General features: G+C 39.5%; 1 protein-coding gene across 3 annotated transcripts in view; it reads right to left on the bottom strand.

Moving 5' to 3' along the window:
- The window catches only part of CDC14A (cell division cycle 14A), a 169,911-nt gene that overhangs the window by 20,872 nt on the left and 121,577 nt on the right, over positions 1–27,462 (bottom strand). For all 3 annotated transcript variants that reach the window (XM_040626989.1, XM_040626988.1, XM_040626990.1), the window contains 2 exons: positions 12,769–12,928; positions 2,738–2,853 (listed from right to left, as the gene is read on the bottom strand). In XM_040626989.1, coding sequence (XP_040482923.1) covers positions 2,738–2,853; positions 12,769–12,928 — 276 coding nt within the window. The remainder of the gene's footprint in view (positions 1–2,737; positions 2,854–12,768; positions 12,929–27,462) is intronic.

Consider the following 27,462-nt stretch of genomic DNA (forward strand, 5'->3'; position numbering starts at 1 on the left):
GGGAAAATGGACTCAAACCTGGACAGCCAGGTCCCAGTCACAGTTTTAATACCAACCCTGTTTTAACCTAAACAAACCATTTAATGCACCCGGACCTTGTTTTCCTATAAGCTTGCTTACTTTCCTATAAGATTCTTTCCTTCATCATCCTCCCCCCAAACATTTTAAGTACATGGTTTGCCTCTAAAACACGAATTGGAAAAGTGGTACAAGAAAGCAGCTCAAGTTTCTGGAGAAGTCTGAGTCCTCTTAGAACTGCCCGCACAAAACAACCCTAAAACATTGGGCTGAATAAGAACCAGAGGTGAGGGGTGACTCAGCTTTCCACCCCTATCTCATCAACAGTCTTGGCAAACATGTCCATGGCCCTCACCAAGCCCTACACCGCACTCTGGTACCACTGGGACCTTGAAACCACCCTGGGACTGTTTGGGGGACATTTTTCCAGAGAGAAACACTAATGTTTCCTCTTCAGATGGAGGATGGGGAAGGCAACAAAACTAGAAAACAAAGAGCAAACACATGTAAAACTAAGGGTTTTAACAGAAATGTTAAAACCTCAAGGCAAAATCAGTCACTGGATTAAAAGGCACGTTGCTGAGCAAGCATAGTTTCTTAGAGACCCTAGAACGTGCCGGAAGCACAGACGACACTGACGTGACTACCGCAGCCACACCTACGGGCACCTCAGGAAAACAAAAATCCCCTTCATGGTGAGCATTAAAAATAAGGTGTAGTGTAACAATCCGGAACAGAAAGGAAGGGACTTAAAAAGTGAAAAGCTGTGTGCAATTTGTTTTCACCAGTTTCAGGGTTGGGAAATGTATCTAAAGGGGAGCATTTATTTACAAGCTACTAGAAATTCACCTCAGGAACAGTACCTGAAAGGCTGGGACACTGCTCTTGGGTGCCCTTTCATATCATCCAACCTACGGAAATCAAAGACAAATGCTCACGCATCACCGGGTTCACACATTTAAGCAAAGACCAAAAGGAGTCAGACCAGTAAAAATATTAAATTGGCAAAAGGGAGAAACCTCCCAAATGGATTTTAGTACTCATTCCGTTTCTAAAATAAATCCTAGAACCAGCAGGAAACCCATTTTGGTCATTTTGTTTCATCTTGAATTTAATTAACAGCAAATGGCTTTAAATCAGAAGGTGATGTCGCAGCCACACAGGGTAAAAAAAATGTTCGACGATGCTACCATGATGCCGGTAGGAAAAACTGAATTCTAAAAAAATGGGAGAATTTCTGAGAATTAAAAAAAAATAGAAAAACCATATTGGAGTAGCCTTCGAAAATTTGGGTAGTGGAGGTTCTCTCACTTCTTTTGCCTACTTATGTGCCAAGTCATATGCCACTGTATCCCTCCCTCCCCCTTATGATTTCTTCAGAATCAAATCTAAATCTGTTTGAAACTAGTTTTAAGCAATACAAAGCCATTTCTTAAGAGTTTCAAGGGAAAAAATGGCAAATAAAGAGATTAGTAATCTTGAAGAAACTTCCACTGACTTAGATGATATCCATAGCGAGCAGAGCACAGACTGACAGCACTGGGTGTGAATATCATGCCAACGCCATCCCACTGGGGGGGATTTAACCTTTCTAACCTCAAGCAACCAACCCAAACGTGGGTAATGATGCATACCTTTTGTGTTAATTCAGTTAACCCTCATATCCAAACTAAACACCTAACATGGCTCCTAACCATAGTAGCTGCCCAGTGAATGGTACGTCTCTTCGATTTTCTAGTGGTAGTTGGCAGTTACTACCAAGCACCAGGCTTGCTATCCCATCATCTAATGTTACTATACTTCTCATGTTACCATCACCTTGAATTTGAGCCACATAAACCTTCATTCTTCAGGTCAGGGAACCAGTAATCAAAGCATAGGTAATGATGCGCTCAGACCTAATCTGACTTGTGTTATAATCCTCCCAGATAACACATGAAAACTAAAGTCTCTGAGTCTGTTTGACATGTATCATGCTGGCAAAACACCCCTCTTTCTGTGCATGTCTCTCACTTAAAAAGCAAAGCAAAGTAGCCATTTCCCATTATAATCATCTGTGAACTTGTCACTACCCCATATGTTACAGTAAAGAATCCGGAAGACATTCACAGATTTTTGCATACATTGATCCTGAAGACTTTCTTTTTTAACTAATCTGAACCATTAGCAGGTTCCAAATGTTGTGATCACAAGTCAGGTTCCATCAATTGATTTCGATTAGTAATTTTAGACTTCAAACTCAGGACGGTTATAACTTCACAGACACAGGTAAGAATTATTTATTCAATTCTCAAATACAGAGCATAAAGCTAAGGAGTTAGGATATACCAAAGCTTGGCATTCAATACTTTTCTGCACACTCTAGATTCAAAACAAAAGCCTCAGCACACCTGTGAGGATTTGCCACAAGACAGGACACCCACTCATGGGGGAAGAGTAGAATTCCAAACGGAATTTTGAGCACAGTCCCAGAGACACCCAATGGCATAGCAGTTTAAGGTGGGATTCCAGACACTGAGATTCCAGGAGCTGCTTTCTGTAAGCTTCTAAAGCTCAGCTGCTCCCAATACGACAAAATAATAAACAACACAAAATAGTAATAAACCAAAAAGCAAGAGGTAAACATGGCACTTGTAGAATGATATTCAAAAGTGAAGATGAAACATTCTATCCACAAATGGAGGCACAATATAAATTTACAAGTTTAAAATGCATCTACCTAAATGCACAGGATGGTGAGGAGCGTGGCTGTCTCTGACTTTTTAAGGCACGTAGTTTGTCTCCCTGGGTTATACTATTTTTCATTTCCACATCTTCATCCTCTTCTAAATTATTCTGTAAAAAAAAATGCATGGTCCACAGAAAGGTTATTATGAATAATTTTGCTTTACATAGATTTCCTAATAGACTATAAACTATATATTTCATATAGATTGTCTTAATATAGATTATCGTAAATAGCTTTAGTGAACTACGAATTCAGCATTGTCTGTATATATACTAAAGAATGTCCAACTATTCGGGGCGCCTGGGTGGCACAGCGGTTAATCGTCTGCCTTCGGCTCAGGGCGTGATCCCGGCATTACGGGATCGAGTCCCACATCAGGCTCTTCCGCTATGAGCCTGCTTCTTCCTCTCCCACTCCCCCTGCTTGTGTTCCCTCTCTCGCTGGCTGTCTCTCTCTGTCGAATAAATAAATAAAATCTTTAAAAAAAAAAAAAAAAGAATGTTCAACTATTCATCAATTAAATATACTGGTCAAAGTCCAAATCAAAGCATGGGTCTAAATGTGGTAGAATTTAAAAGGAGCTCTTTGTTACAAGGGACCACAACCAAAGAGACTCTCATGCAGACAAAATCCTGCTTTGGAATACAGCTCAGATACAGGTTGGTTCAGTAATAGATACATTACATTACAAATGTGTTTCCAGAGACTACTCGGGTCCATCATTGCAAACTTTATAACTTGTTTACAAAAATGAAAGACAAAACAATTTAGGCTATCTAGACCACAACTTACCGGGATCAATTAACACTAGTAAAAGCACTCAAGACCTTCCCATAAGGAGTTAAAGCTTACTAGACTGGGAAAGTGTTTCCTGCTGAAATAAGTCTTAGAGATTGAAAACCAGAAGTACCACACAAGGTCTTTTCACATGCTAGCTCACATTTAATTTTTACAACTCAGGGCGGGGAGGACACTGTGGCCCATAAAGATGAAAAAAAGGAGGTGCTCATTGAAGCTAAGAATATTGCCCAAGCTCCCCGAAGCTCTTCACGAAAGCTATGATTTTAAAATCGGATTTCTTGACCCCAAATACAATGGTACACTAACATTGCACCAGTAAAGATTTTATTTTGCCCATTTCCTCCCCTGAATAATTCATATGCCTTAAATTTGCTAAGATTCCTTGCAGCCATCAGAGTCCCCTCCCCTCTTTAAAGCCAGATCTCTTATTTGATGAAGAATATACAAAAATATACTTCCTTCAGTCACATTCTAGTCATTTCTAATAGCCATTCCTGGCTCAACACATTTCTTTGCTCACTGCCACCTAGGTTGGGTTGCGTGGATACATCTGGGGTCAGTAGGCCTGTCCTGGGTAAAAAAGACCACATGTTACTACTATAACTCTGAGTTTAAAAAAGAAAAATAGACATACAAAGCACATAGCTGGTAGGAAAGAGGAAATGAAGATGAAAGCTTCCTAGAGGAGGAAATGCCTTTAGTGAGTCTTAAAGAATGAGTGTGGCAGGAAGCAGGCCAAGATCACAGGAAGGCTCATCCTCGCAAAGAACACCAGTTCAACAGTCACAGGTTCATGGAGCCTTGAAGTCAGAAGGTTCTCTTAAAGTCATAAGTTGCCCATACATAAAGTCCCCAGGAATCGGTTATATCGTTCATCTCTGTCCATACAACCCGTGGGGAGGAATCCATTACCACCCAAGGAAGCCTGCAGGAATAGAAATAAGGCAGGCCTGAAGGCTAGGCTTGTTAGCAGGACGGTACCTGAGGAGGTGGGCTTAGCTTCACCTAGCAATCAACATGGGTGTTGTTACCGGTTACTTGTACCTGATGGAAGGACCAGCACACAGCCAGAGTCTCTAGAATATGGGACTTGCTTCTTGAACGACCTGACAGGATCCTCACCTTTATTGGTCAGGTTCACTATCTAACGGGCACCTTTGTGGGAAAGCCAGGAAAGCTTGTGTGTCCTTCTAACCAGGAGGATCTTTGTATTCCCAACTCTGAAAGGCCTTCAAAATTCTAAGGAAGGGGCGCCTGGGTGGCACAGCGGTTAAGCGTCTGCCTTCAGCTCAGGGCATGATCCTGGCGTTGTGGGATCGAGCCCCACATCAGGCTCCTCCGCTATGAGCCTGCTTCTTCCTCTCCCACTCCCCCTGCTTGTGTTCCCTCTCTCACTGGCTGTCTCTATCTCTGTCAAATAAATAAATAAAATCTTAAAAAAAAAAAAATTCTAAGGAAAAGGGAGCCTCAACCGGGAATTCCAAAATTCAACCCAACAGTCAAATGTAAAGGTAGAACAAAGATACAAAAATTCACCTCCCACACAATCTCTCAGAGAAAACTATTATGGGATGTACGTCAGGGAAAAGTTAAGAAGACAATGGGAAATCCAGGAAAATTAGGACTTCAGCTGAAGAGTGTGAAAAAAAGGCCTCAGGTCAGAACTGTACAGTAGGGCTTGAGAACAACCAGCCCAGGGTGGGAAGGAGAAGCCTCTTTGGGAAAAGAATGAACTTGGTAAAAAATTTTTTCAGTGTTAAGACTTTGAAAAAATTTTAAATTGCTTGACACAATTTGGGGGAGGAGGGAATAGCCTTATTTTTTTCCCAAATAGACAGAAAAGTATGGAAATAAAAAGGCAATTAACTCACACCTGAACTCATATAACATTGTGTCAACTATACTTCAATAAAAAAAAAAATAAATAAATGTAAAACACCACAAAAATAGGTAATTAACTCTGGGAAAATCAAAGAGAGGTTCAACAAAGGAAACAGAGTAGACTACCACCCTCAAGAGCGAACAATCTTTACATGGTAATAATGTACATATTATTGGGTTTAACCAAAAATTACGATGCAGCCATACTGGGAAGCACGGGGGGTGGGAGTAACACTTGGGGAGAGGGGGAGAGCTGAAATCTTGTCCACCACAACCAGGAGGCAATAAAAAAATGTCCAAAATCAATAAACTGTTTTAAATATCATTATGAGCAAGACACGGATGTGTAGAAATATGGTAGTAAAAATGCTGATATAATTTGCTCAGAGGTTCCCCCTTCTGGGAATTGGTTTGGGAATTGGTCTAGGAGTACAGAAAGGTGGATAGGAGACTGATATTTTTTATTAGAATTCAGTACTTTTTGACACTTCTAAAAGTGGTCACATATTACTTGAAAAAATAAATACTAATTTAACAAGATACACAGTTAAACAAAAAAATTAACAGTATGTTTTACATTATAGTTATGTCACGTGTATTTTCTCTCCCACTTTATTATGTATCTTTTTTTTTTTATAAAGATTTTATTTATTTATTCGACAGAGATAGAGACAGCCAGCGAGAGAGGGAACACAAGCAGGGGGAGTGGGAGAGGAAGAAGCAGGCTCATAGCGGAGGAGCCTGATGTGGGGCTCGATCCCATAACGCCGGGATCACGCCCTGAGCTGAAGGCAGACGCTTAACCGCTGTGCCACCCAGGCGCCCCTACTTTATTATGTATCTTAAAGGTGAAATCTTTTTTAAAATATAATACATTTCAAATGTAAAAAACAAAAACACTGCAACAGAGAGCCATGTACCTAACTAGCCAGATTCAATGTATTTTCTACTTAAGCTCCTTCTCTTAAGGAGTTTACTTAAATACACTAGCTCTCAAAGAAAAAGAAAACATTACTTATTAAGTCCCAGCTCTCAACCTCTGGAGAATGAAACCATGTCTTTCCTAAAGAAAAAAAATATATTTTTCTCCCTATGATACTTGTTTGTATGTAATGACAAAATACAGATAAGAGTGAAAAAAATATTAAAACCACCTACATATTTACCATCAGAAGCAAAACCCATTGGCACTCTGGCATATAGTCTTCCAGATTTTTCCCTGTGCTCTACATACCATCCCCCAACACACTTCTTCCTGACAAAAAGAGGTTGAGCTACATATGCGCTGCTCTGTAACTTACTTATTCACCTGAAAAATATATTGTTGAAAGTATTTCAGGATAAATTTAGAAACACAAAACCCCGAAAACCTCTTCATTATTCTTCTTTATGGCTCCATAAAATTCCATTGTCTAGATATACCAAATTTTATTTATTTTCCCCTGGTTCAGGCTGTTTTCTGTCTTTCATCACTATGAACAGCTCCAACAAACATCCTCCTTTATACATATGGCTTTAAACACTGTCCTATTATTGTCTTAAGATAGATTCATGGAAGTGAAATCGCTAAATATATTGTGAAGTCTTCTGCCACGCGTTATCCAATTGCCCTCCATTTTAAACTCCAACTGGCAATCTTTAGGAGTTTTTATTGCCCAAATCCTTGCTAATACTGCATACATTCTTTAATCTCACACAACTTGAGAGGCAGAAATAGCATCGTGTCATTTAAATTTGTGTTTCTTTTATTTCTCGGGAAGTAGAATGTTTTTTATGCTTACCAGCCATGAGGATTCCTATTCTGTTTTATTTGTGTATGTGGCATATTCACATTGATTTTTAAGAGTTCTTTACGTTAAAAAAAACACCCTAATTTGAATATGTTGCAAACATTTCTTCCTACATGCTGACTGTGAGGAGAATGAACTGGAGAAGGTGAAGTCTGTGGGGCGGCGAGGAGGGGGACATAGTTTAGTGGCTCTGGCAGTGGTCTGGTTTAGTATATGAGAGAACACTTAAGTCAGGACCTGGGAAGGGTAGAGGGTGGGAAAAGATCCAGACATGCAATACAGGTCTGAAGAAATCTGCTAAAATATAAATCACGCTATTTTGTATCTCCATGTATCAACCCTTATTTTATTTCTGTGACTTTTGTATGAAGCTTCAGACATTTTTAGGACTAAGAGGCATAGAACATGTAAGTCATAAAATTCTCAGTAAGGGATTAATAGCCTTCAGAATCTTGGCAAAAAGTTATGCAACGTTATTCAAAATACATTTAAGTTAAATTAAATAATTAAGAAACTAGAAAGCTGTAAGAACAAGGACTCTGGCCTTCTGGAATCCTAAGTATGACACACAGACATGAACAGAACTAAGCCCTATATTTATCAGGGCACTTAGAAGACAAACACCTGTGAGGGGAAAACATATTAGAAAACACAGTTCCTTTTATCATGAGGGCATGAATCAATCCCAAGAATTGGTGGACCTGGGCTAGTTTGAAGACTTTTCTCAACAGGTGCTGGGAGGTCTCATTCTTCCTACCAAACTCATTCCATATAATAACTAATGAATAGTCACAACCGATGAATGCAGGGAAGCTAACCTAGGCCTCTCCTGTGCCCTTGGGCTCCAGCCCCTCTCTCCACAGAGTCCCAGTGCAGACCCTCTCTTGCCCTGAGCTGCTTAGATCCCCTAGAATCTGTTGAAAAAGAAACAAAGTCACGTGGTTGCTGGTGGAACAAAGTGAGAAAGGGAAGACCCTCATATCTTCGCTCCCTCAAGAAACGGGTCTGTTGTCAGACTCCCCACTGCCCTCTGGAGGGTCGAGCACCAGCTCTTTCTTTTGGATACCAGCCTGCCCTACATAAAGGCAGGGAAATGAGAGCAAACTAAAATCATAAAGAAGGACCATTTCAAAAGACGTACTTATTTACAGATGATGGTCTAGCGAAAGAACAAATAATAGTGCAAAGTAGAAAGATTTATTTTATGCCATCGGTTGCTCTCTAAATATAGACAAGATGAAAATGAAAATAAAATGTGTTCATAGGTTTCAGTTGGATAAAGTAATTACTGACCAACGCATTAATCAAATGGTGACAGAGTAAGCTACTGGGGAGGCTGCGGTGTGTGCCATTAAGAAAAAAATCTATTAGATAAAATAGAGCACACTAGGGGAAAAAGACGGAAGAGTTATAATAGAAAAATGACATAAAAAGAGAGTTTGAAATAGAAATGAGTAAAAATAGAAGTGAAAGGATTGGAAGAGAAAGATGATAATGGACTTTTAGCAGGTTTAAGTGATTTGGCTAGGAAAGGTGGCTGGGTCATCTCCAAAATTCTTTCAGCTCTCAGATGCTGAAACTGTGAGATGTAAAAGCTGGGGAAAGGCAAAGATGTCATCTTCATAACAAGTTGCTTCTGATCATAAAAAGTTTGGATTTATCAGAGCCCCCGAATCCATCTTCTCTCCTTCCTCACTGGCACCAGTTAAGACCTTTACCACCTGGGACCACTCCCCCATCACCAACTTCCTGGCCTCCCACCCCTGGCCACACACAGACCCCAGCACCCCGTCCACCTCACAGCCAGAGCGGTCTCCTGAAACCCTGGCTCTGTGTTGTACTGTCACTCTCTTCTCCTAGAGCCTCTCCCGGATCCCAGTGGCATTCAGATTGGAACTGGAATGCCATAGTGGTCCCAAGAGTGGAAAGAACAGTGCTTGAAAGTAGGGTCTTAGAGAGTTAATTTTTTACTTCATGGATTTTTCTCTAAGATGCACCCTGTAGATGGGCATTTGATGTAAAAGAGCAAAGGATTCTATAAATCACAGTATCCCCATGATGTAATTAAAACACTACATTCTTGGGGCACCTGGCTGGCTCAGTCAGTGGCGCTTGTGTGTGACTCTTGATCTCTGGGTTGTGGGTTCGAACCCCATATTGGGTGTAGAGACTGCTTAAAAATAAAACCTTTAAAAATTAATTAATTAATTAATTAATTAAAACACTACCTTCTTCTTTACCTGTCAATTTATGTGAACTTGGCTGAACATGAGCAGCACCTGTCCCTAATTAATCTCTCAAAGTCAAGAGCATCTGATTGATTGGAGTGCTAATATTGCATTATCACCCCGGAGAAGGAAAAGTTAACAATCACAATTCCAGGAGAAATTTATTGGGACGGGCTGGCTAAGGTTATGCTCAAACTTACTGGTGTAATATACTAAAGCCACACGTAGGACCTCATGCAGGGGCCACAGGGTATGGAGAGAGGCCTCAGGTGGATGGCTGAGAAGAGACTCTGAAGCCAGAGTGCCTGCGTCTGACCGCTCAGCTCCACTGCATGCTTTGTGATCTTGGGCAGACAGTTTACCTTTCTCTACCTCAGTTATGCCATCTGTTAAAAAGGGCCTAGGAACAATGCCTATTTCATACAGCTGTTATAAGAATTAAGAGTTAATCCATGTAGGGGCACCAGGGTGGCTCACTCGGTTAAGTGTCTGCCTTCAGCTCCGGTCCTGATTCCAGCATCCTGGGATCAAGCCCCACATCAGGATCCCTGCTCATCAGGGAGTCTGCTTCTCTCCTTCCCTCTGACCCTCCCAACTGCTCATCCCCCACCCCCAATAAATAAATAAAATGTTTTTTAAAAACATCACTTTGGGGCACCTGGGTGGCTCAGTCGGTTAAGCATCTGTCTTTGGCACAGATCATGATCCCGGGGTCCTGGGATTGAGCCCCAAGTTGGGCTCCCGGCTCAGTGGGCAGTCTGCTTCTCCCTCTCCCTCTGCTCCTCCCAACTACCTGCCCCCCAGCTCATGCCCTCTCTCTCAACTTAATTTCCCACTTGGAATTCACAAGAATGACAAAGATATCAGTACCTCCATTACACTCACTTTTGAATAAACTAATTCCTCATATTCATGAGATGCTCTGGAGCCAACATCAGACAAGCATGGCAAGAAAAGGGCTCGAAAGTGTTATCTACGCACAGCACATCACCTAACTATGAAGTGGTCCAAAACCTATGTATGTGTTGCTGTCTGAAATCTTAACCACACCATCGCTCCGTGGCATTTTTGAATTCTTGCATTTCTGCGCTCTAATTTCAAAAATTGTACCCCTTCTGAATGGCTAGAGCTAAAGTAATTAATTTGGGGGTGCAGGGGATAAGAAAGAGGAAGAGAAACAGCCCTATATCTGAATACATGCTCATATTTAAAACTGACTTATTTTAAATTTCATATTTCATTCTTCACCCTTTCAGTGATAAATAAATGTCAATTAGTTTTAAGTTCAACAAGTCGAGATCTAAAAAAGTATGAGAACAAAATGTTTTAACTACCAGATGTTAGTTTAATATGGATTATGATCTAGAAAACATTATATTCCTATAAGATAAATGTTTCCCAGATAGGCGGACAAATTGTATGTGTATCTTTTCAGAGGTCATAATTCAAAGCACTGTTTACTTGAACAAAACCTGAGAAGGAAATGCTGACCAGAGCAAGAAAAGTATTCTTGCTTAGCTATATTATCACATTAAAATGTCAGTTCAGATCCTTTTGTTTGCTTTGAATAGGCCAGACTACAACACAGAGACAAGAAAAGTCAACAAAGGGTCTGAACATCAACATGACCTTGGCTAAGATTTACGTTTTGTCAGGACAAATGATTCACATAAACAAACTCAGCCACTTCATCAGTGGCTGTCCTGGAGTAGAGACCACGGAGTTGAAAAATTGGTTCTTCTGGCAGTCTCCACCCTGTGTCCTTGAAGAAAGCCCACTCTCCCTATTGCCAAGCACTCTGGTTATCTTCCTTGGTGAAAGAAACCTGTTTCGCATACAACACTTGCTCACCTAAAATCGCTATGATGCATTCCTTCCATTTTGGGTTCCCTGAGGGCCAAACTTGAACCACAGTATTTTGCTCAAGACCCTTGGGGCGCCTGGGTGGCTCAGTTGTTAAGTGTCTGCCTTCGGCCCAGGGCATGATCCCGGGGTCCTGGGATCGAGCTCCGCATCAGGCTCCCTGTTCTGCTGGGAGCCTGCTTCTTCCTCTCCCACTCCCCCTCCCCCCACTCAAATAAATAAATAAAATCTTCAAAAAAAAAAAAAAAAAAGACCCTTGTCCGGGTCCAACAGGTCACCGCCTAATAGAATGTAAATCCACACCTGCTGCCTAAACATTATTTTGAAGATTTATTTATTTATTTGAGTGGGGGGAGGGGCAGAGGGAGAGGAAAAGAACCACAACCTACTGAGCAGGGAGCCTGACGTGGAGCTCAATCCCACAGCCCCTAGATCATGACCTGAGCCGAAACCAAGAGTCGGATGCTTAACCGATGAAGCCACCCAGGCGTCCCACTGCTTAAATATTTTTAACAGCTCTTTTTGCTCCTTCAGAGATATAAAAATATAACTACAAACCAAGTGCTTAGTTTTACCTCAGGGATATTGTGGTAGAAAGAGCTAAACCAGGAGGGAGACTCCCAATCTCAAGGTGGTCCCACTACTAAACAACACCATGACCTTCAGCACGTCATGGGATTTGGTGGAACCCCCGACTTCTGATCTGCACAAGAGGGGAAGGAGAGCAAATGATGTCAAGGTTGCTTCCAGCTCCAAAAATGCCCATGATCCTACCTGTTGTACGTCACTTCCATTAGGTAGCAGGGTATAACAGAAAAAACACAGATGCAGAACCGCATAGATGTGGATTGGAATCGCCAACGTTAGAACTTCTCTGACATTCAATTTCCTTACTATAAAGAAGAGATCATATCGCCTAGACAATATTGCTGATACTACCTATCACCAGCTAGTTGTAGAGATTAAATGAGAGCATAGATGTCAGCTGTTCACAGTGGTTTGTTTAGAATAGAGCCTCAATTAAAGAAAAAAAAAGTTGCCCCATTTATGTTTTCAACTCTGGACTTTAAAAATCAATATGAATTTGAGACTTTCAAAAAACCACTTGTGGCATATACTATTTCTTCAATTGTCACATTAATTCTTCTTTCTTTATATCCACTTCCATCTTCAAATAGAAAATTTGCTTTTCTGTTTCCTTTTTGTACATAGTCTCCAAACCAGAGTGGCCTCCTTTATAATTGTGCCCCCTAAATTACAGCTTTTTTATTTTTAAGGAAAGTGCTGTCTTTGCTCTGGATTCTTGTTTCACAGGTGGATAACTCTGCACCTAAAAATACGGGTACTCTCAGCGTCTCAGCAAAGAGATACTGCCGTGTCACGTATGTTCAGCTGGGGAACAAGAAATGCAGCACATGAGTCCTACGGAGACACGAAAATCTTCCTGAGAAAAACTCACCTCTCCAAATCTTTCCACGTTTTGTATTTTAGATAAGTTTCCACCAATAGACAGATCATCCAAGCTAGAAAGAATTTTATTAATACTTCCTTCACTGGATGGTCTGTTTTTCAGCTTGGATCGGAAAATGTCTCCTTGGACCCATAACGATGCCTGTTTTCTGTAAAAAGGAGAGAAAACAATATAATCTGTAAAATAAATTACTATCACCCCCTCGAACATATTATATCCTATGGGTGAAAAGATTAGCAGATAAACCTTTACAAGTCAGACTAGAAAGATAATGAAATCTTAGAATTGTTTTTAAAAATCATTTTCTGAAAGTCAGAATGAAGTTATATGAATTAAATTAATTAAATAAATTACATTAAAGTTCTATATGAAGCACAAATACCTCTCTTCAAATATATGACTACAGAACCACTCATGAGTCACCTATTGAGGTTCTTAGATACTTACAACAACAGCCACAAAAAAGACTGTGAGCCCATTTGCCTTTTACATATGAATCTGAAATCTGTAAGGTATTTCTCAAATAGCAATTTGATATGTCTATAAAAAACAGCTGGAGTGAACTGGACTCAAAGACGTAGGTGAAGAAACCTGAATCAGAGAGCACCTAAAAGACTACTAAAGCCATAACTGCGTGTGGCACCATGAAAAAACACACAACTTGAGAAACCCATTCTTACCACCTAAAAGCAAGGTACAGAGAGCCTCAACTAGACTGTCCTTTGAGAACCAGAAAATGTGCTTCATCTATAAGTGTTCTTTAATTCAATAAGCACAATTTTAACTGTTTTCAAGGGTACAAGAAAAGAACTTAAGACATGTAAACAAAATGACAGTCTGGGTTTAAAATTTTTATTGACAGAGTCACCTTCCTGCATTTCTTTTAAGATAAACTACCCATCAGATAGTTTTCATTCTATTCTATGTCATACTGTACAGAATAGAATTAAGCTAAAATTGTGGCTCATCAACAACAGGGGCTTGGGGAAATAGTGATATCAAAGAACCCAGCGCGTCTGGGAAACTGGGCTGTCTGATTTGGCTGAAGCAGAGGTTATGACAGAAGCAAGCGGCAACCAGTCCATGACGGACCCTGCCCGCCATGCTAAGTAATGCAGATCTGAGAATCGAAAAAAATCCCAATTCCAAAACGTTATAAAATGAAAACTCTGATGCGGCTGCCACTAAGGATGGAAATTACAAAGTGACACCTTTCGCTTGCTTGGTTTCAAAGACTCCATCTGTCCCATCCCTGGAAAGACTTGATTTGAACCTGAATATTAAAGATGAATAAGGTGTCAAAGCTGATTTGTGTGTTGCTAAGTGATGCTCTACTCAAGTGCCTTTTATGAAAAAGCGGCACTGCACCCAAATCCCTTTTTTATTGACAGTAAGANNCTCTGGCTTTTATTGTGGTATCTATTACTCCTTAAAAGCCTCATCTCAAACAGAAGAAGTAAAACGTGTATTTTTAAGTATTTAGCATTTAAAAATCAAATCTCATGAAGCTAACACACCAGCTCAAAGTAAATCCTCCAGGAACGTAGCGGATTTTCTAAGACAGCATGAGATTACTAACCCTCTGCCATAAGAACGCGTGCTTGAAATAACAGGCGGAGATCTGTCTTGATTTAAACAGAGCCTTTTGAGAGAGGTTACCAGTGTTGGGGGTCAAGTGTTTTTGGCCAAGTCCTGGCCCTGGGTTAGTTAGGCCTAAGACATAAGAAAATAACTAACTTGGCTTCATTACAAGCAAAGTCACAGCCTTCACGAGTCTTTTTAAAAATCTGTTTTGAGGGGCGCCTGGGTGGCTCAGTTGGTTAAGCATCTTCCTCTCGATTTCGGCTCAGGTCATGATCTTGGGGTCATGAGATGGAGCCCCATGACGGGCTCCTCGCTCAGCGGGGGGGCGGGGGGGGGAAAATCGGCTTGAGAGTCTCTGTCCCTCTCCCTCTGCCCCTCCCCCTGCTCGGTAGCACTGTTACAGGTGTTCCTGGTTTTGAATTCAGAGCACAGTGATAAGTCATTGCAGCTCCTTCTGTTTGCAGCGGACTTCTTCTCCCTCACATCCTTGCGTCCAAAATAAGCCTATCTCCCCACCGTCTTAACTCTTCGTCTTCCTCTTCATCACTTCTTCCATCCTGGACACACACTTGTCCAGTACCCTGACCTCAGTGTCCATCCAAAGCCACCATTTGGTGATTCTATACAGAAACCCAGCCCGTGTTCCAGCTCAAGGTAGGCCTACTCTAGCCGTGACCGGGGCACCAGTCTACCCTGCACGCCTCCTACTCCACTGCCCCAGGGCTATTATGGAAACAGAGATAGCTCCCAGTTTAAAGAACAGGACTAACAAAATCATCTAACTTGGTATCAGAGGAAGATAGATCAGAAAGCAGGACCCAATGTTCAGGAGGTGGAAAGGAGATACTATTCAAGGAGTTCTACACATACTTTGGTACAAATGAAAGATTTACTAGGAAGATGTTTAGACAGAGAATTTGGGGGTAGAAGGGAAGATTCTTCATTCTGAAACACACAAGAAAACGTAGCTGGAAGAGAAAAAAATGAGTTAGAGATTTCCCAAAGTTAGCTGTAGTTTAGGTATAGACATCCACAGTCAGACACTGGTTCAGTGGTATCATGCCAAAATACAAACTTTACAACTAAACCTGGTGCATTATTGCTTACAAGACTATTCTGTTTCCACCTCTAACCCTTTCCACACACGAAATGAAACAAAAACCAGTCAATTGTCTATCTTTAGTAATTGACATGAGTATTTCAGGGCAAATTTCTGATGTCACCATTGCCCACAACTCTTATATATACCATATCCTTAATACTGGAACCCACATTAGGATTCATTTTTGCTTAGCCAATAGATTCAGTACAACTGACAGTCAATAAATGAAAAAATGACGCAATAGTGAATACTGAAAAGCAATTCAGAGGTCTATAAATGAGCGTTACTGCAAAAATGTGACTGTCAAATAGTGCAAACTTGAACCTACGCAATGCGCTTGTTATTCTTATAAGTAAACCACAATATCATCTATGGTTATTTTCAATTCCGGTTTATAACACTTCAGGTTTTAATTTCTGTATTTTAGGAACGATAAATTCTTAAATCTTTAAAACAGATTATAAAAAATGTTAATACATATTCCTTGAACTAGTACATGTATCTAAAAAAATTACAAAAAAGAGTAGGAATCAATTATAATTAAAAACTCAAGCCATTATCGTTAGACATTTTCAAGAATTCTTCCATTTTCTTGAACAAGTTTTCTTCGTCTTATTTTTGATAATTTCCCAAAATAAAAAGCAATGGTTTAACTACTAATTTTTGATGTTGCTCATTCCAATTGTGAAACTTACCAAATACTATAAGCACCAAATTAAACGTAGCATAAGTGATATTTACAGGGTAAGAATGACCCATGGACCCTCATTATACAATGTGGTTGGGGGACCAGCAGCATCATATCACCTGGGAGCTTATTAGAAATGCAGAATCTCAAGTCCCACCCTAGAACTCGTGAACCAGAAACTACATTTAATAAGATCCCTAAGTGATTCTTACACACTTTAATATTTAAGAAGTACTATAGATAACTGAAGGCTTACAACTACATTAGAATCTTGACAAATATTCAACTGACTGGAAGTTGATGAAAATATCTATGATAATAAAGCAGAAAGGGGGAATTTTTGATTTAGGAATTTAGGAATAAAAAGAGAATCCAACAACAAAATTGTTCCCCTCAAAGATGACTTTATTCAAATTGGAAGCTCTACTTTACAAAGACAAAATTCCCTGCAGGGTCGAGATTTAGGCTTTATGTGAGTTCTGTGTCAGGAGGAAACTTAAAAGTAAAAAGAACTTCCATGCTCATGGATTGGAAGAATTAATATTGAAAAGTTGATACTGCCCAAAGCAATCTACAGATTCAATGTAATCCCTATCAAGATTCCAATGACATCTTTCACAGAAATAAAACAAACAATCCTAAAATTTGTATGGATCCCACAAAAGATCCCAATAGCCAAAACAATCCTGAGAAAGAACGAATCTGGAGGCATCTCACTTCCTGATTTCAAACTATATTACAAAGCTAAAATTATCAAAACAGTATGGTAAGGGCATAAAAGCAGACACAGATCAGTAAAATGAAATAGAGAGCCCAGAAATAAACCCACACATATAAGATAAAATAATTTATAACAAAGAAGCCAAGAATACACAATGGAGAAAGGACAGTCGCTTCAATAAATGGCGTTGAGAACACTGGGCAGCCATATGCAAATGAATGAAACTGGACCACAATCTTACACTGTACACAAAAGTCAACTCAAAATGAACTAAAGACCTGAACATCAGACTTACAACCATAAAACTCTCAGAAGAAAACAAGCAATAAGCTCCTTGGTATTAGCTGTGGCAGTGAGTTTTTGGCTCTGACATCAAAAGCAAAGGCAACAAAAACAAAAATAAACAAGTGAGACTATATCAAAGTAAAAAATTTCTGCACAGCAAAGAAAACCTTCGACAAAACGAAAAGGCAGCCTACCAAATGGAAGAAAATGTTTGCAAATCATATGTCTGAAAGGGGTTAATATCCATAATATATAAAGAACTCACACAACTCAATAGCAAAAAACCAATCAGATTAAAAAATGGGCAGGGGATCTGAATAGACATTTTCCCAAAGACATACAGATGGTCAAAAAGTTCATGAAAAGATGCTCACCATCACTAATTATCGGGGAAATGTAAATCAAAACCACAATGAGATATCATTTTACACCTGCCAGAATAGCTGTTATCAAAACAAACAAATAAACAAGCAAACAAAAAATAGCAAGTGTTGGAGAGATTGTGGAGAAAAGGAGACCTTTGTGCAGTGTTGGCGGGAATGTAAATTGGTGCAGCCATTATGGAAAACAGTATGGAAGTTCCTCAAAGAATTTTATTTTATTTTATTTATTTATTTTGTTTTTATTTTTTTTTTAGAGAGGGAGACAGCCAGTGAGAGAGGGAACACAAGCAGGGGGAGTGGGAGAGGAAGAAGCAGGCTCCCAGCGGAGGAGCCCGATGCGGGGCTCGATCCCAGGATCCCAGGATCACGCCCTGAGCCGAAGGCAGATGCCTAACGACTGAGCCACCCAGGCGCCCCAAGAATTTTAAATATGATTACCATATGATCCAGCAATTCCACTTCTGAATGGAATGAAAACACTAGTTTGAAAAGATATATACACTGCTATGTTCATTGCAGCATTATTTACAACAGGAAAGACATGTTAGCAACCTAAGTGCCTATTAATAGATGACTGAATAAAGAATACACACACACACAATCTGATACATAAATCACATAAATACATAAAGAATATAACATAAATACATAAAGAATATTACTCAGCCATAAAAAAGAAGGAAATCTTGCCATTAGCAACAACATGGATGGACCTTGAGGGCATTGTGCTAAGTGAAATAAGCCAGAAAGAGAAAGACAAACACCATGTGATCTCACTTATATATGAATTCTAAAGAAAAAAAGAAAAAGAATTCATAGATAAAGAGAACAAATTGGTGGTTGCCAGAATGGGGGATGGGAAGTGGGCAAAATGGGTGAAGGGGGTCAAAAGGTATAAACTTCCAATTATAAAATAAATCAGTCCTGGGGCTATAATGTATAGCATGGAGACTGACTATAGTTAATAACACCGTACTGTGTAGCTGAAAGCTGTTAAGAGAATAAATCTTGAAAATTCTTATCACAAGAAAAAGAAATTCATAACTATGTTGTGGTGATGGGTGTTAACTAGACTTATGGTGGTGATTATTTCACAATATTTACAAATATCAACTATTACATCGTACACCTGAAACTAATATAATGTTACATGTCAATTACATCTTAATTAAACATTTTAAATTATAAATACATGAATAAAAATAAAACAACATCATCATATCATGCCCCATTGTAAAGAATCTCCGTGGGCTGAAGTCCTCGTGGGAACCCAATATTGGCCCCTACAGGCTTCCTTTGTAACGAATGAAAGCTTTAATGGATCATGATCCAGAGGTCAGCACAGTGTCACAAACTGAACAGTCAATAAATAGACTCAAACAAGTCATGAAAGCAGCCTGACCCCACCTCTGTACTTCCACAGACTGTCCCTGAGAAGGATGAGTTTAGACTTGGCTCAATAATAAAAGAGACGTGTTCGTGCCTCATTTTAAAAACTTGAGGATGTTTGGTAGAACACATATCTTGGGTTCAGAATGGACTTTTTAGCTTAAGAACAACAGTTTTAAGTAGAAGAGAAACCACTTGGTGGTTGTTTTGTAAACAATTTTATTTATAGCCTAGAAAAAAGTTTAAATATAAGATTTCAGACCATAACAAAGAAGAGCTCTTGATCTGACAATACATAAATTCATCAACTCACGAGGATGTTAATATAATAACATCCCTCTTACTGCTGGTGGGATAGGAGGAAGTTTTCTTCAAGACGCAGAAACCAAACACCTGGCCATATTTTAGTCTTCAAGGACTAGCAGGATGTGTTTCCCGAAAGTCACGGATTTAGAATTAACATTACCTAAAAGGCAATGATTGGATGTTTCAACTCTGAAAGAATACAATTCCTCTAACTTACGCAGTCATTTTTGACAGATGAAAACCTGTCAGAAAACTTTTTAATCCTCTTACTTCTCTCCTAATGGATGTGTTACTTATTCATGCTTTTGCGTCATCGATGGTGTCACTCTCTTCATCTCTCTGACCATTAGTCAGGCTTCAAAGCCCTTCATCTCTCCTACCATTAGTCAGGCTTCAAAGCCTGAGACTGGTACCCACCTGTCTCTCATTCCTCAGTCTAACTTCCGGCCCCTTCAACAAAAGCCATCCCCTTTAGATGACAACAGTCTCTTTTCAATCTCCCTCTACCCGAGTCATCTTACACAGGGCTGCAGCGCAGTATTCCTTAAATAACATGTGCATCTCAGGACTCACCTACTTTAGATAGCCTGAAGTAGAAATGTGATGAATAAGAGAAGCTCAGAATGCCCATGTTCACAGAGGATCTGTGTATCTTACTGCACCTGCGTACTGACTATCCACACCACCGTACACTATCCATACAGTTACAGGAGTTTCCTATCTACGCAAAGCTGCCGTAGCAAATTACCACACACTTAGTGGCTCAGAAGAACACATATTTACTTCCACACAGTTCTGGAAGTCAGAAGGCCAACATCAATTTCACTGAGCTAGAGTCAGGTATTGGCAGGGTTGGTTCTTTCTGGAGGCTCTACAGGGAGAATCTGTTTACTTGCTTTTTTCAGCTGCCAGTGGCTGCCCATATTTCTTGGTTTATGGCCCCTTCCCCCACCTTCAAAGTACATCAATTCAATCTCTGTTTCCATCATCACATTTCTTCTACCTGACTCGTCCTGTGTCCCTGTGATTAGATTGAACCTACCAGAATAATCCAGGACAATCATTCCACTTCAAGATCCTTAACGTGACCACATTTGCAAGAGCCCCATTTACAATATATTGAGTGGGGTTTATTCCTGGGATTCAAGGCTTATTTAATATGTTTTTTAAAAAAAAAATCAAGGCAATCCACCAAATTAACAGGCTAAGAAAGAAAATGACATGATCATATCAATCAGTGCAGAAAAAGCATGACAAAATTCCATACTCATTCATGATAAAACTCTCTGGAAAAGAGAGGGGAACTTCCTCCACTTGATAAAGTACATCTGTAGCAAACCTCTAATTACCATTCTATTTAATGGCAAATGCTTCCACCAACCCCAAAATTAGGAACAAGTGAAGAATGTCTGCTCTCACCCCTCTTATTCATCATAGTGCTAAAAGTTCAGACTATGCACCAAGGGAAGAAAAGAAAAGACATGCAGACTGGAAAGGAACTAAAACTGTCCCTATTTGTAGATGACATGATTGTCTTTGCAGAAATCCCCAGGAATTCATGTGTGTACCTGTGCGCGTGTGCACACACACACACACACACACACACACCCCTAAGTTTCAGGATATAAAATAAACATAGACAGAAAATCAACTGTGTTTATACATACTAGTGATGAACACATGAACTCTGAAATTTAAAATATAATACTATTCATAATCATGCAAAAAAAGCAAAATACTTAGGTGTAAATCTAACGAAACAGGACTTGTAAGCTGAAAGCTACACAATACTGATGAAAGAAATCAAAGGTGATCTGAATAAATGAAGAGACATACTGCGTTTACAGATTGGAAGACTCAAGAGTACTGAAGATGTCATTTCTCCCCAAACCGATATAGAGGTTTAACACATTCCTATCAAAATCGCAGCATGATTTTTTGTAGATATGGACAAGATTATTCTAAAATTTACACAGAAAAGGAAAGGATCCGGCACTGCTAAGATAATTTTACTAAAGGAGAAAGTAGGAGGAACTACTCTTCCAAGGCTCACTCACTATACAGGTACCATATCGAGAGAGTGTGGTATCAGAAGAAGGACCAATAAACACATCAATGGAACAAACAAAATAAAGAACAAAGAAATCATAATAATACATATGCCCATCTAATTTTTAACAAAGATGTCAAAGCAATTCAATGGAGAAAGGATAATCTTTTCAACAAATAGTGCCAGAGAAACTGGACGTCCATAGGCAAAAAAAAAAAGAATCTTAACCTAAGTCTCACGCCTCATACAAAAAATTAACTCAGAATGAATCACCAACTCAAATGAAAACATATAACCAGAAACCTTTTAGAAAAAACATGAGAGATTATGGGAATCTAGAGCTAAGCAGAGAGATCTTAGATTTGATACTAAAAGCATGATCTAAAAAAGGGGAAAAATGATAAATGGGACTTCATCAAAATTTAAAATTTTTCCTCCGTGAAATATCCTATTAAGAGAATGAAAGACAAGTTATAGACTGAGAGAAAATATTTTGAAAATATTTACCAGATAAAAAACTGTCACTTAGAATGTATCAAGAACTTCTCAAGGGACACCTGGTTGGCTCAGTCAGTTAAGGGGGTCTGCCTTTGGCTCAGGTCATAAACCCGGGGTCCTGGGATTGAGCTCCCTAATCAGTGGGAAGTCAGCTTCTCCCGCCCCCTCTGCCCCTCCCTGCCATTCGTGCTCTCTATCTTGCTCTGCTCTCTCTGTCTCTCAAATAAATAAATAAAATCTTAAAAAAAAAAAAAAAACTCTCAAAACTCAATAATAAGAAAACAAACAACTCAATAAGAATGGACAAAAGACTTGAAGAGACACTTCACCAAAAAGATACATGGATGGCAAATAAGTGCATGAGAAGTTTCTTACAGTTACTTAATAGGGAAATGCAAATTAAAACCATAACGATATATCATTATATACCTATCAGAGTGGCTAAAACAAAAACAGCAACACCACCAAATGCTGGCAAATATAAAGAAAAACTCAATCATTCATGCATTGCTAGTAAGAATGTAAAATAAAACAGCCACTCTAGAAAACAGTTTGACAGTTTCTTATAAAACTAAACATGTACCATACAACTCACCAACTGCAGTCTTTCTTGGGCACTTAGCCCAGAGAAATGAAAACTTATGTTCACACAAAAACATATATACAAACATTTATAGCATCTTTATTCATAATAGCCAAAAACTGTAAACAGCCCAGCTATCCTTCATGGTTAACAAACAGGAGTGCATTCACACCCTGGAATACTACTCAGCCATAAAAAGGAACAAGGGAGGGGCGCCTGGATCACTCAGTCAGTTGAGTGCCCGATTCTTGATTTCAGCTCAGGTCATGATCTCAGAGTCATGGGATCGAGCCCCATGCTCAGTGTAGAGTCTGCTTGATATTCTCCCTCTTCCCTCTCCTGCCCCCCCAACTTGTTCTCACTCCCTCTCTCTCTCTCAAAAATAAATAAATAAAATCTTAAAAAAAAAAAAAAAAAGTCAGGGAAGGAAGTGAACCGAAGTGTGTCGTCACCACGGCACCTCAATCTCCCTGTGAGCCGGCACCTGCCCCCAGTGGGCCACAGCACACCCTACAATGCAGCAGAGATTACATAGGCACCCCACACTCCCCTTCTAGACACCCAAGCAAGTGGTCCCAGTGGGAATCTTTGCTCATTCCCTTGGCCACCATATCCCCAGGAACTGCTTCATAGAAAGTCATCTGATGGCCCATACCCCATGGCCTCTACAAGCCTTTCAGAACCAAACCCATCATGGCGCACGCCCTGGATTACCCCTGTCATATCACAAGACCAACCATTTCAGGTTCTCCAATGTCAACTAGACCCTTATCTCCAAATGACACTTACATCTCCTAATTTCCCATCCCATCCCTCAAATCCAATAATACCATCTTATAATAATCTTTTCAGAAAATAAAGATGGAAATGCTTCACAATTCATCTTATGAAGTCCGCATAATCCTGATGCTGAAACTTAAAAGTATTACAAGAAAAGAAAATCACACATCATTACCTATCATGAACATGAACACAAAAAATCCCTAAGAGAACATTAGCATATCAAATCCAGCCATATGAAGACATAAAAGCACATCATGACCATTATGGCTTCACATCTGAAAAGGAATGTAATTCACATTTAGCAGAATAAAGGAGAAAAAATTACAAGATTATCTTGATAGGTACAGAAAAAAACTGTCAAAATTCAATACCCGTTATTAATAGAAACTCTCAATAAACTAGAAATGGAAGGAAATTTCCTCATTCAGATAAAAGTCATCTGTGAAAGCCTCACAGCTAACATCACATTGAGTGGTAAAAGAATGAATGCTCTCTCTAATATCGAGAGCAATGCCAGGATGTCCATTTTCACCACCTCTAACTAACATTGTACTGGAAATCTTAGCAATAAGGAAAAAAAGGACAACTACCAGAACTAATAAGTGAAAATGGTAAGGTTGCAAGATACATGTTAATTTTCAAAAATCAATTTCAGCAAAATTTTAAATTCTGCTCATTAAAAGACATACAGCACAATGTATCTGCCAAAGACTTGTATCTAAAGTATATATACAAATATCAAATCACTATGTTATATGCCTGAAATTAACATAATGTTATATGTCAGTTACACTTCAATTAAAAAATCATCTCACTGGGGCACCTGGGTGGCTCAGTCTGTTAAGCATCTGCCTTTGGCTCAGGTCATGATGTCAGGGTCCTGGGATCAAGCCCTGTGTTGGGCTCCCTGCCCTGCTGGGAGTCTGTTTCTCCCTCTGCCCCTATCCCTTATCCCCCGCTCATTCTCCCTCTTTCTCTCTCTCTCCCTCTCTCTCAAATAGGTAAATAAAATCTTAAAAAAAAAAAAAATCTCAATGAAAAGCAGAAATCCCCATCGTAAAGCTGCAACATACAACTTCAACTGCTCTTCCGAATATTAAATAATTTGTAGGAAAACAATATATTTTTCATCAACTCTGTATATAGTACTGTGAAAAATAATGGTTTTATAGTAACTTCAACAAATATTTTTAAAATAAACTAATAGCTTGGAAATTCTGCAAAAAAATTTGGGAAAGAAACAAAATATATTTTGAAAATAAAAATAAAATAAAATAAAATAAAATAATCACATAAAATATATAAAGAACCACTACAATTAACAGAAAGAAAATTTTAATAGGCAAAGACTTGGCCAAACATCTCACAAAAGATACATATGTGTATGAAAAAAATGTTCAATATCATTAGTCATCAGGAAAATACAAATTGAGACACTATTTCACACCAACCAGAATGGCACCACTCCTGCCCCAAAAAACATGTTTACAAAATAAAATGTTGGCAAAGATGTGGAACAATAAGAACTCATACTCCTATAAGTAGCATATAAAATGATTTAACCACCTTGGAAAATCATTCCTCATAAAGTTAAACTATATCTAACCCTATGATCCAGCGACCTCATTCCTAGGTATTTAAACAAAGGAAATGAAGACATATGCCCACAAAGAGACTTGTAGAAGAATATTCACAGCAGTTTCACTCATAACAACCAAAAACTAAACATCACCCAAAGACCCATCAAGAGTTGTATGGGTCAATACATCATGATACATTCAAACAATGGAACACTAAGTAATAAAAAGAAACAAACTACTGCCATACTTAACATGAATGTATCTCAAAATAATATTCTGAGAAGAAAACAAAGACCAAGAACAAGTAAAACAAATCTATGGGGTTAGAAATCAGAAAGTGATTAGAAGGGAACCCCCGTGTGCTGTGGGTGGGAATGCATACTGGTGCAGCTACTGTGGAAAACCGTATGGCGGTTCCTCAAAAAAATTTTAAATAGAACTGCCACATGATCCAGCATTTGCACTTCTGTGCATTCATCCGAAGAAAATGAAAACACTAACTCAAAAAGGTATCTGCACCCCCGTGTTCGTTACAGCACTATTTGCAATAGCCAAACATAGAACCATCCAAATGTCCACTGATGGATGAATGGATAGAGAAAATGTGTTATATACATAATGAAATATTATTCAGCCATAAAAACAAAGGAAATCTTGTCATTTGTGACAACATGGAGGGACCTTGAGGGCATTATGCTAAGTGAAATAAGTCATACAGAGAAAACAAATACTATATGACCTTATTTATATGTTGAATCTAAAAAAAAAAAAAAAAAAAAAAAACCCAAACAAGAAACAAGCTCATAGATAGAGATAACAGATTGGTGACTGTCAGAGGTGGGCGGTAGGAGAAATGGGTGGAGGGGGGTCAAAAGGTAAACTTCCAGTTATAAGATAAATAAGTCCTGGGGATGTAAAATGTAGCATGATGACTACAGTTAATAATCCTGTATTTGCATATTTTAAAGTTTTAAGAGAGTAGAACTTTAAAATTCTCACCAAGAAATTCTATTCAAAAGACACTACGGAGTGAAAAAGCAAACCCAAAGAGAAGCAGAATATATCTGCGTTACATAGAATGGACAGTGTGCGTGTAGCCAGAATATTGATACACCTACACATTGAGATGAAAAAGTCTGATAGAAAGATGGGTAAGAGATTTGAAAATAGGGGCGCCTGGGTGGCACAGCGGTTGGGTGTCTGCCTTCGGCTCAGGGCGTGATCCCGGCGTTATGGGATCAAGCCCCACATCAGGCTCCTCTGCTATGAGCCTGCTTCTTCCTCTCCCACTCCCCCTGCTTGTGTTCCCTCTCTCGCTGGCTGTCTCTCTCTGTCAAATAAATAAATAAAATCTTAAAAAAAAAAAAAGAGATTTGAAAATATATTTCATAAAAGAATACACAGGGGCGCCTTGGTGGCTCAATGGGTTAAGCGTCTGCCTTCAGCTCAGGTCATGATCCCAGGGTCCTGGGATCGAGCCCCACATCGGGCTCCCTGCTCAGCGGACAGCCTCCTTCTCTCTCTCCCTCTGACCCTCCCCCTGACTCATGCTCTCTCTCTCTCTCTCAAATAAATAAATAAAATCTTTTAAAAAAGAGAGGGAATACACAAATGGCCAACAAATACATGAAAAGTTCAACCACATTAGTTAACAGCCAACAACAAATTAAAACTATAAAGCAAATTACCACTACAAGCAGAGTATAATGACTTAAATGTAAAAGACTGACAATATCAAGTATTAGTAAGCTTGGAACTCCCACCCCTGTTGGTAGGAACCGGAGGTGGCAGACCTACTTCGGAAAAATCTTTAGTGATACCTGCTATAACTGAATGTCCTGTTCACAGGTATTCATCCAACAGATAGATGTACCAAAGATATGAAATAGCCCCAAACTGGACACAACTTAAATATCCATCAACAGAAGAACTAAAACATGTATTCAAACAGTGGAATTTTATCAAGCAATGGAAATGAACACACTATTTACACAAAACAATAAAATCACATTGACTGAAAGAAGCTAGACATACATACTGATTCTAAGGCTACAATCAGGCAAGACTCATTTATGGTGTTAGAAGTCAGCATAATAGTCACACGGGCAGAAGAACTGGGTGGTGAATGGAAGGAGCACAAGGGGGACTTCTGGATGCAGCTAATTGTTCTATTTCCTGACCTGAAGAATGGTTACATGGGTAAGTTCACTTTGCAAAAACTGACGAGCCGACCTCTCAAACCGCCCACTCCCAGCTCACTATAATCTACCCACACTAGCCTTCTTCTTTTTTTTTTTTTTAAAGATTTTATTTATTTATTCGGCAGAGAGAGAGAGAGACAGCCAGAGAGAGAGGGAACACTAGCAGGAGGAGTGGGAGAGGAAGAAGCAGGCTCACAGTGGAGGAGCCTGATGCGGGGCTCGATCCCACAACTCTGGGATCACGCCCTGAGCTGAAGGCAGATGATCAACGACTGAGCCACCCAGGCGCCCCCACACTAGCCTTCTTTCTGAGCTTCAAAAATGGTGCACGTGTTCCCATCTCAGGCCCTCTGCATGCCTACTACCCAGGACACAGCCCAGACTGCCAGCACTGGCTCCTTCCCACCCTCAAGGTTCTGGCTCTCTTTCAAGAAGCCTTCCTTGACCAAAGTGCTCTCCGGTCCCCTGTGATCACCCCCTCCCCTACCCCTAGTCTCCACTGTTCATGTCACTGTTAGAAATCATCTTG

Source organism: Ursus maritimus, unplaced genomic scaffold, assembly GCF_017311325.1.
Source record: "Ursus maritimus isolate PB19 unplaced genomic scaffold, ASM1731132v1 scaffold_12, whole genome shotgun sequence".
NCBI classification, from domain to species: domain Eukaryota; kingdom Metazoa; phylum Chordata; class Mammalia; order Carnivora; family Ursidae; genus Ursus; species Ursus maritimus.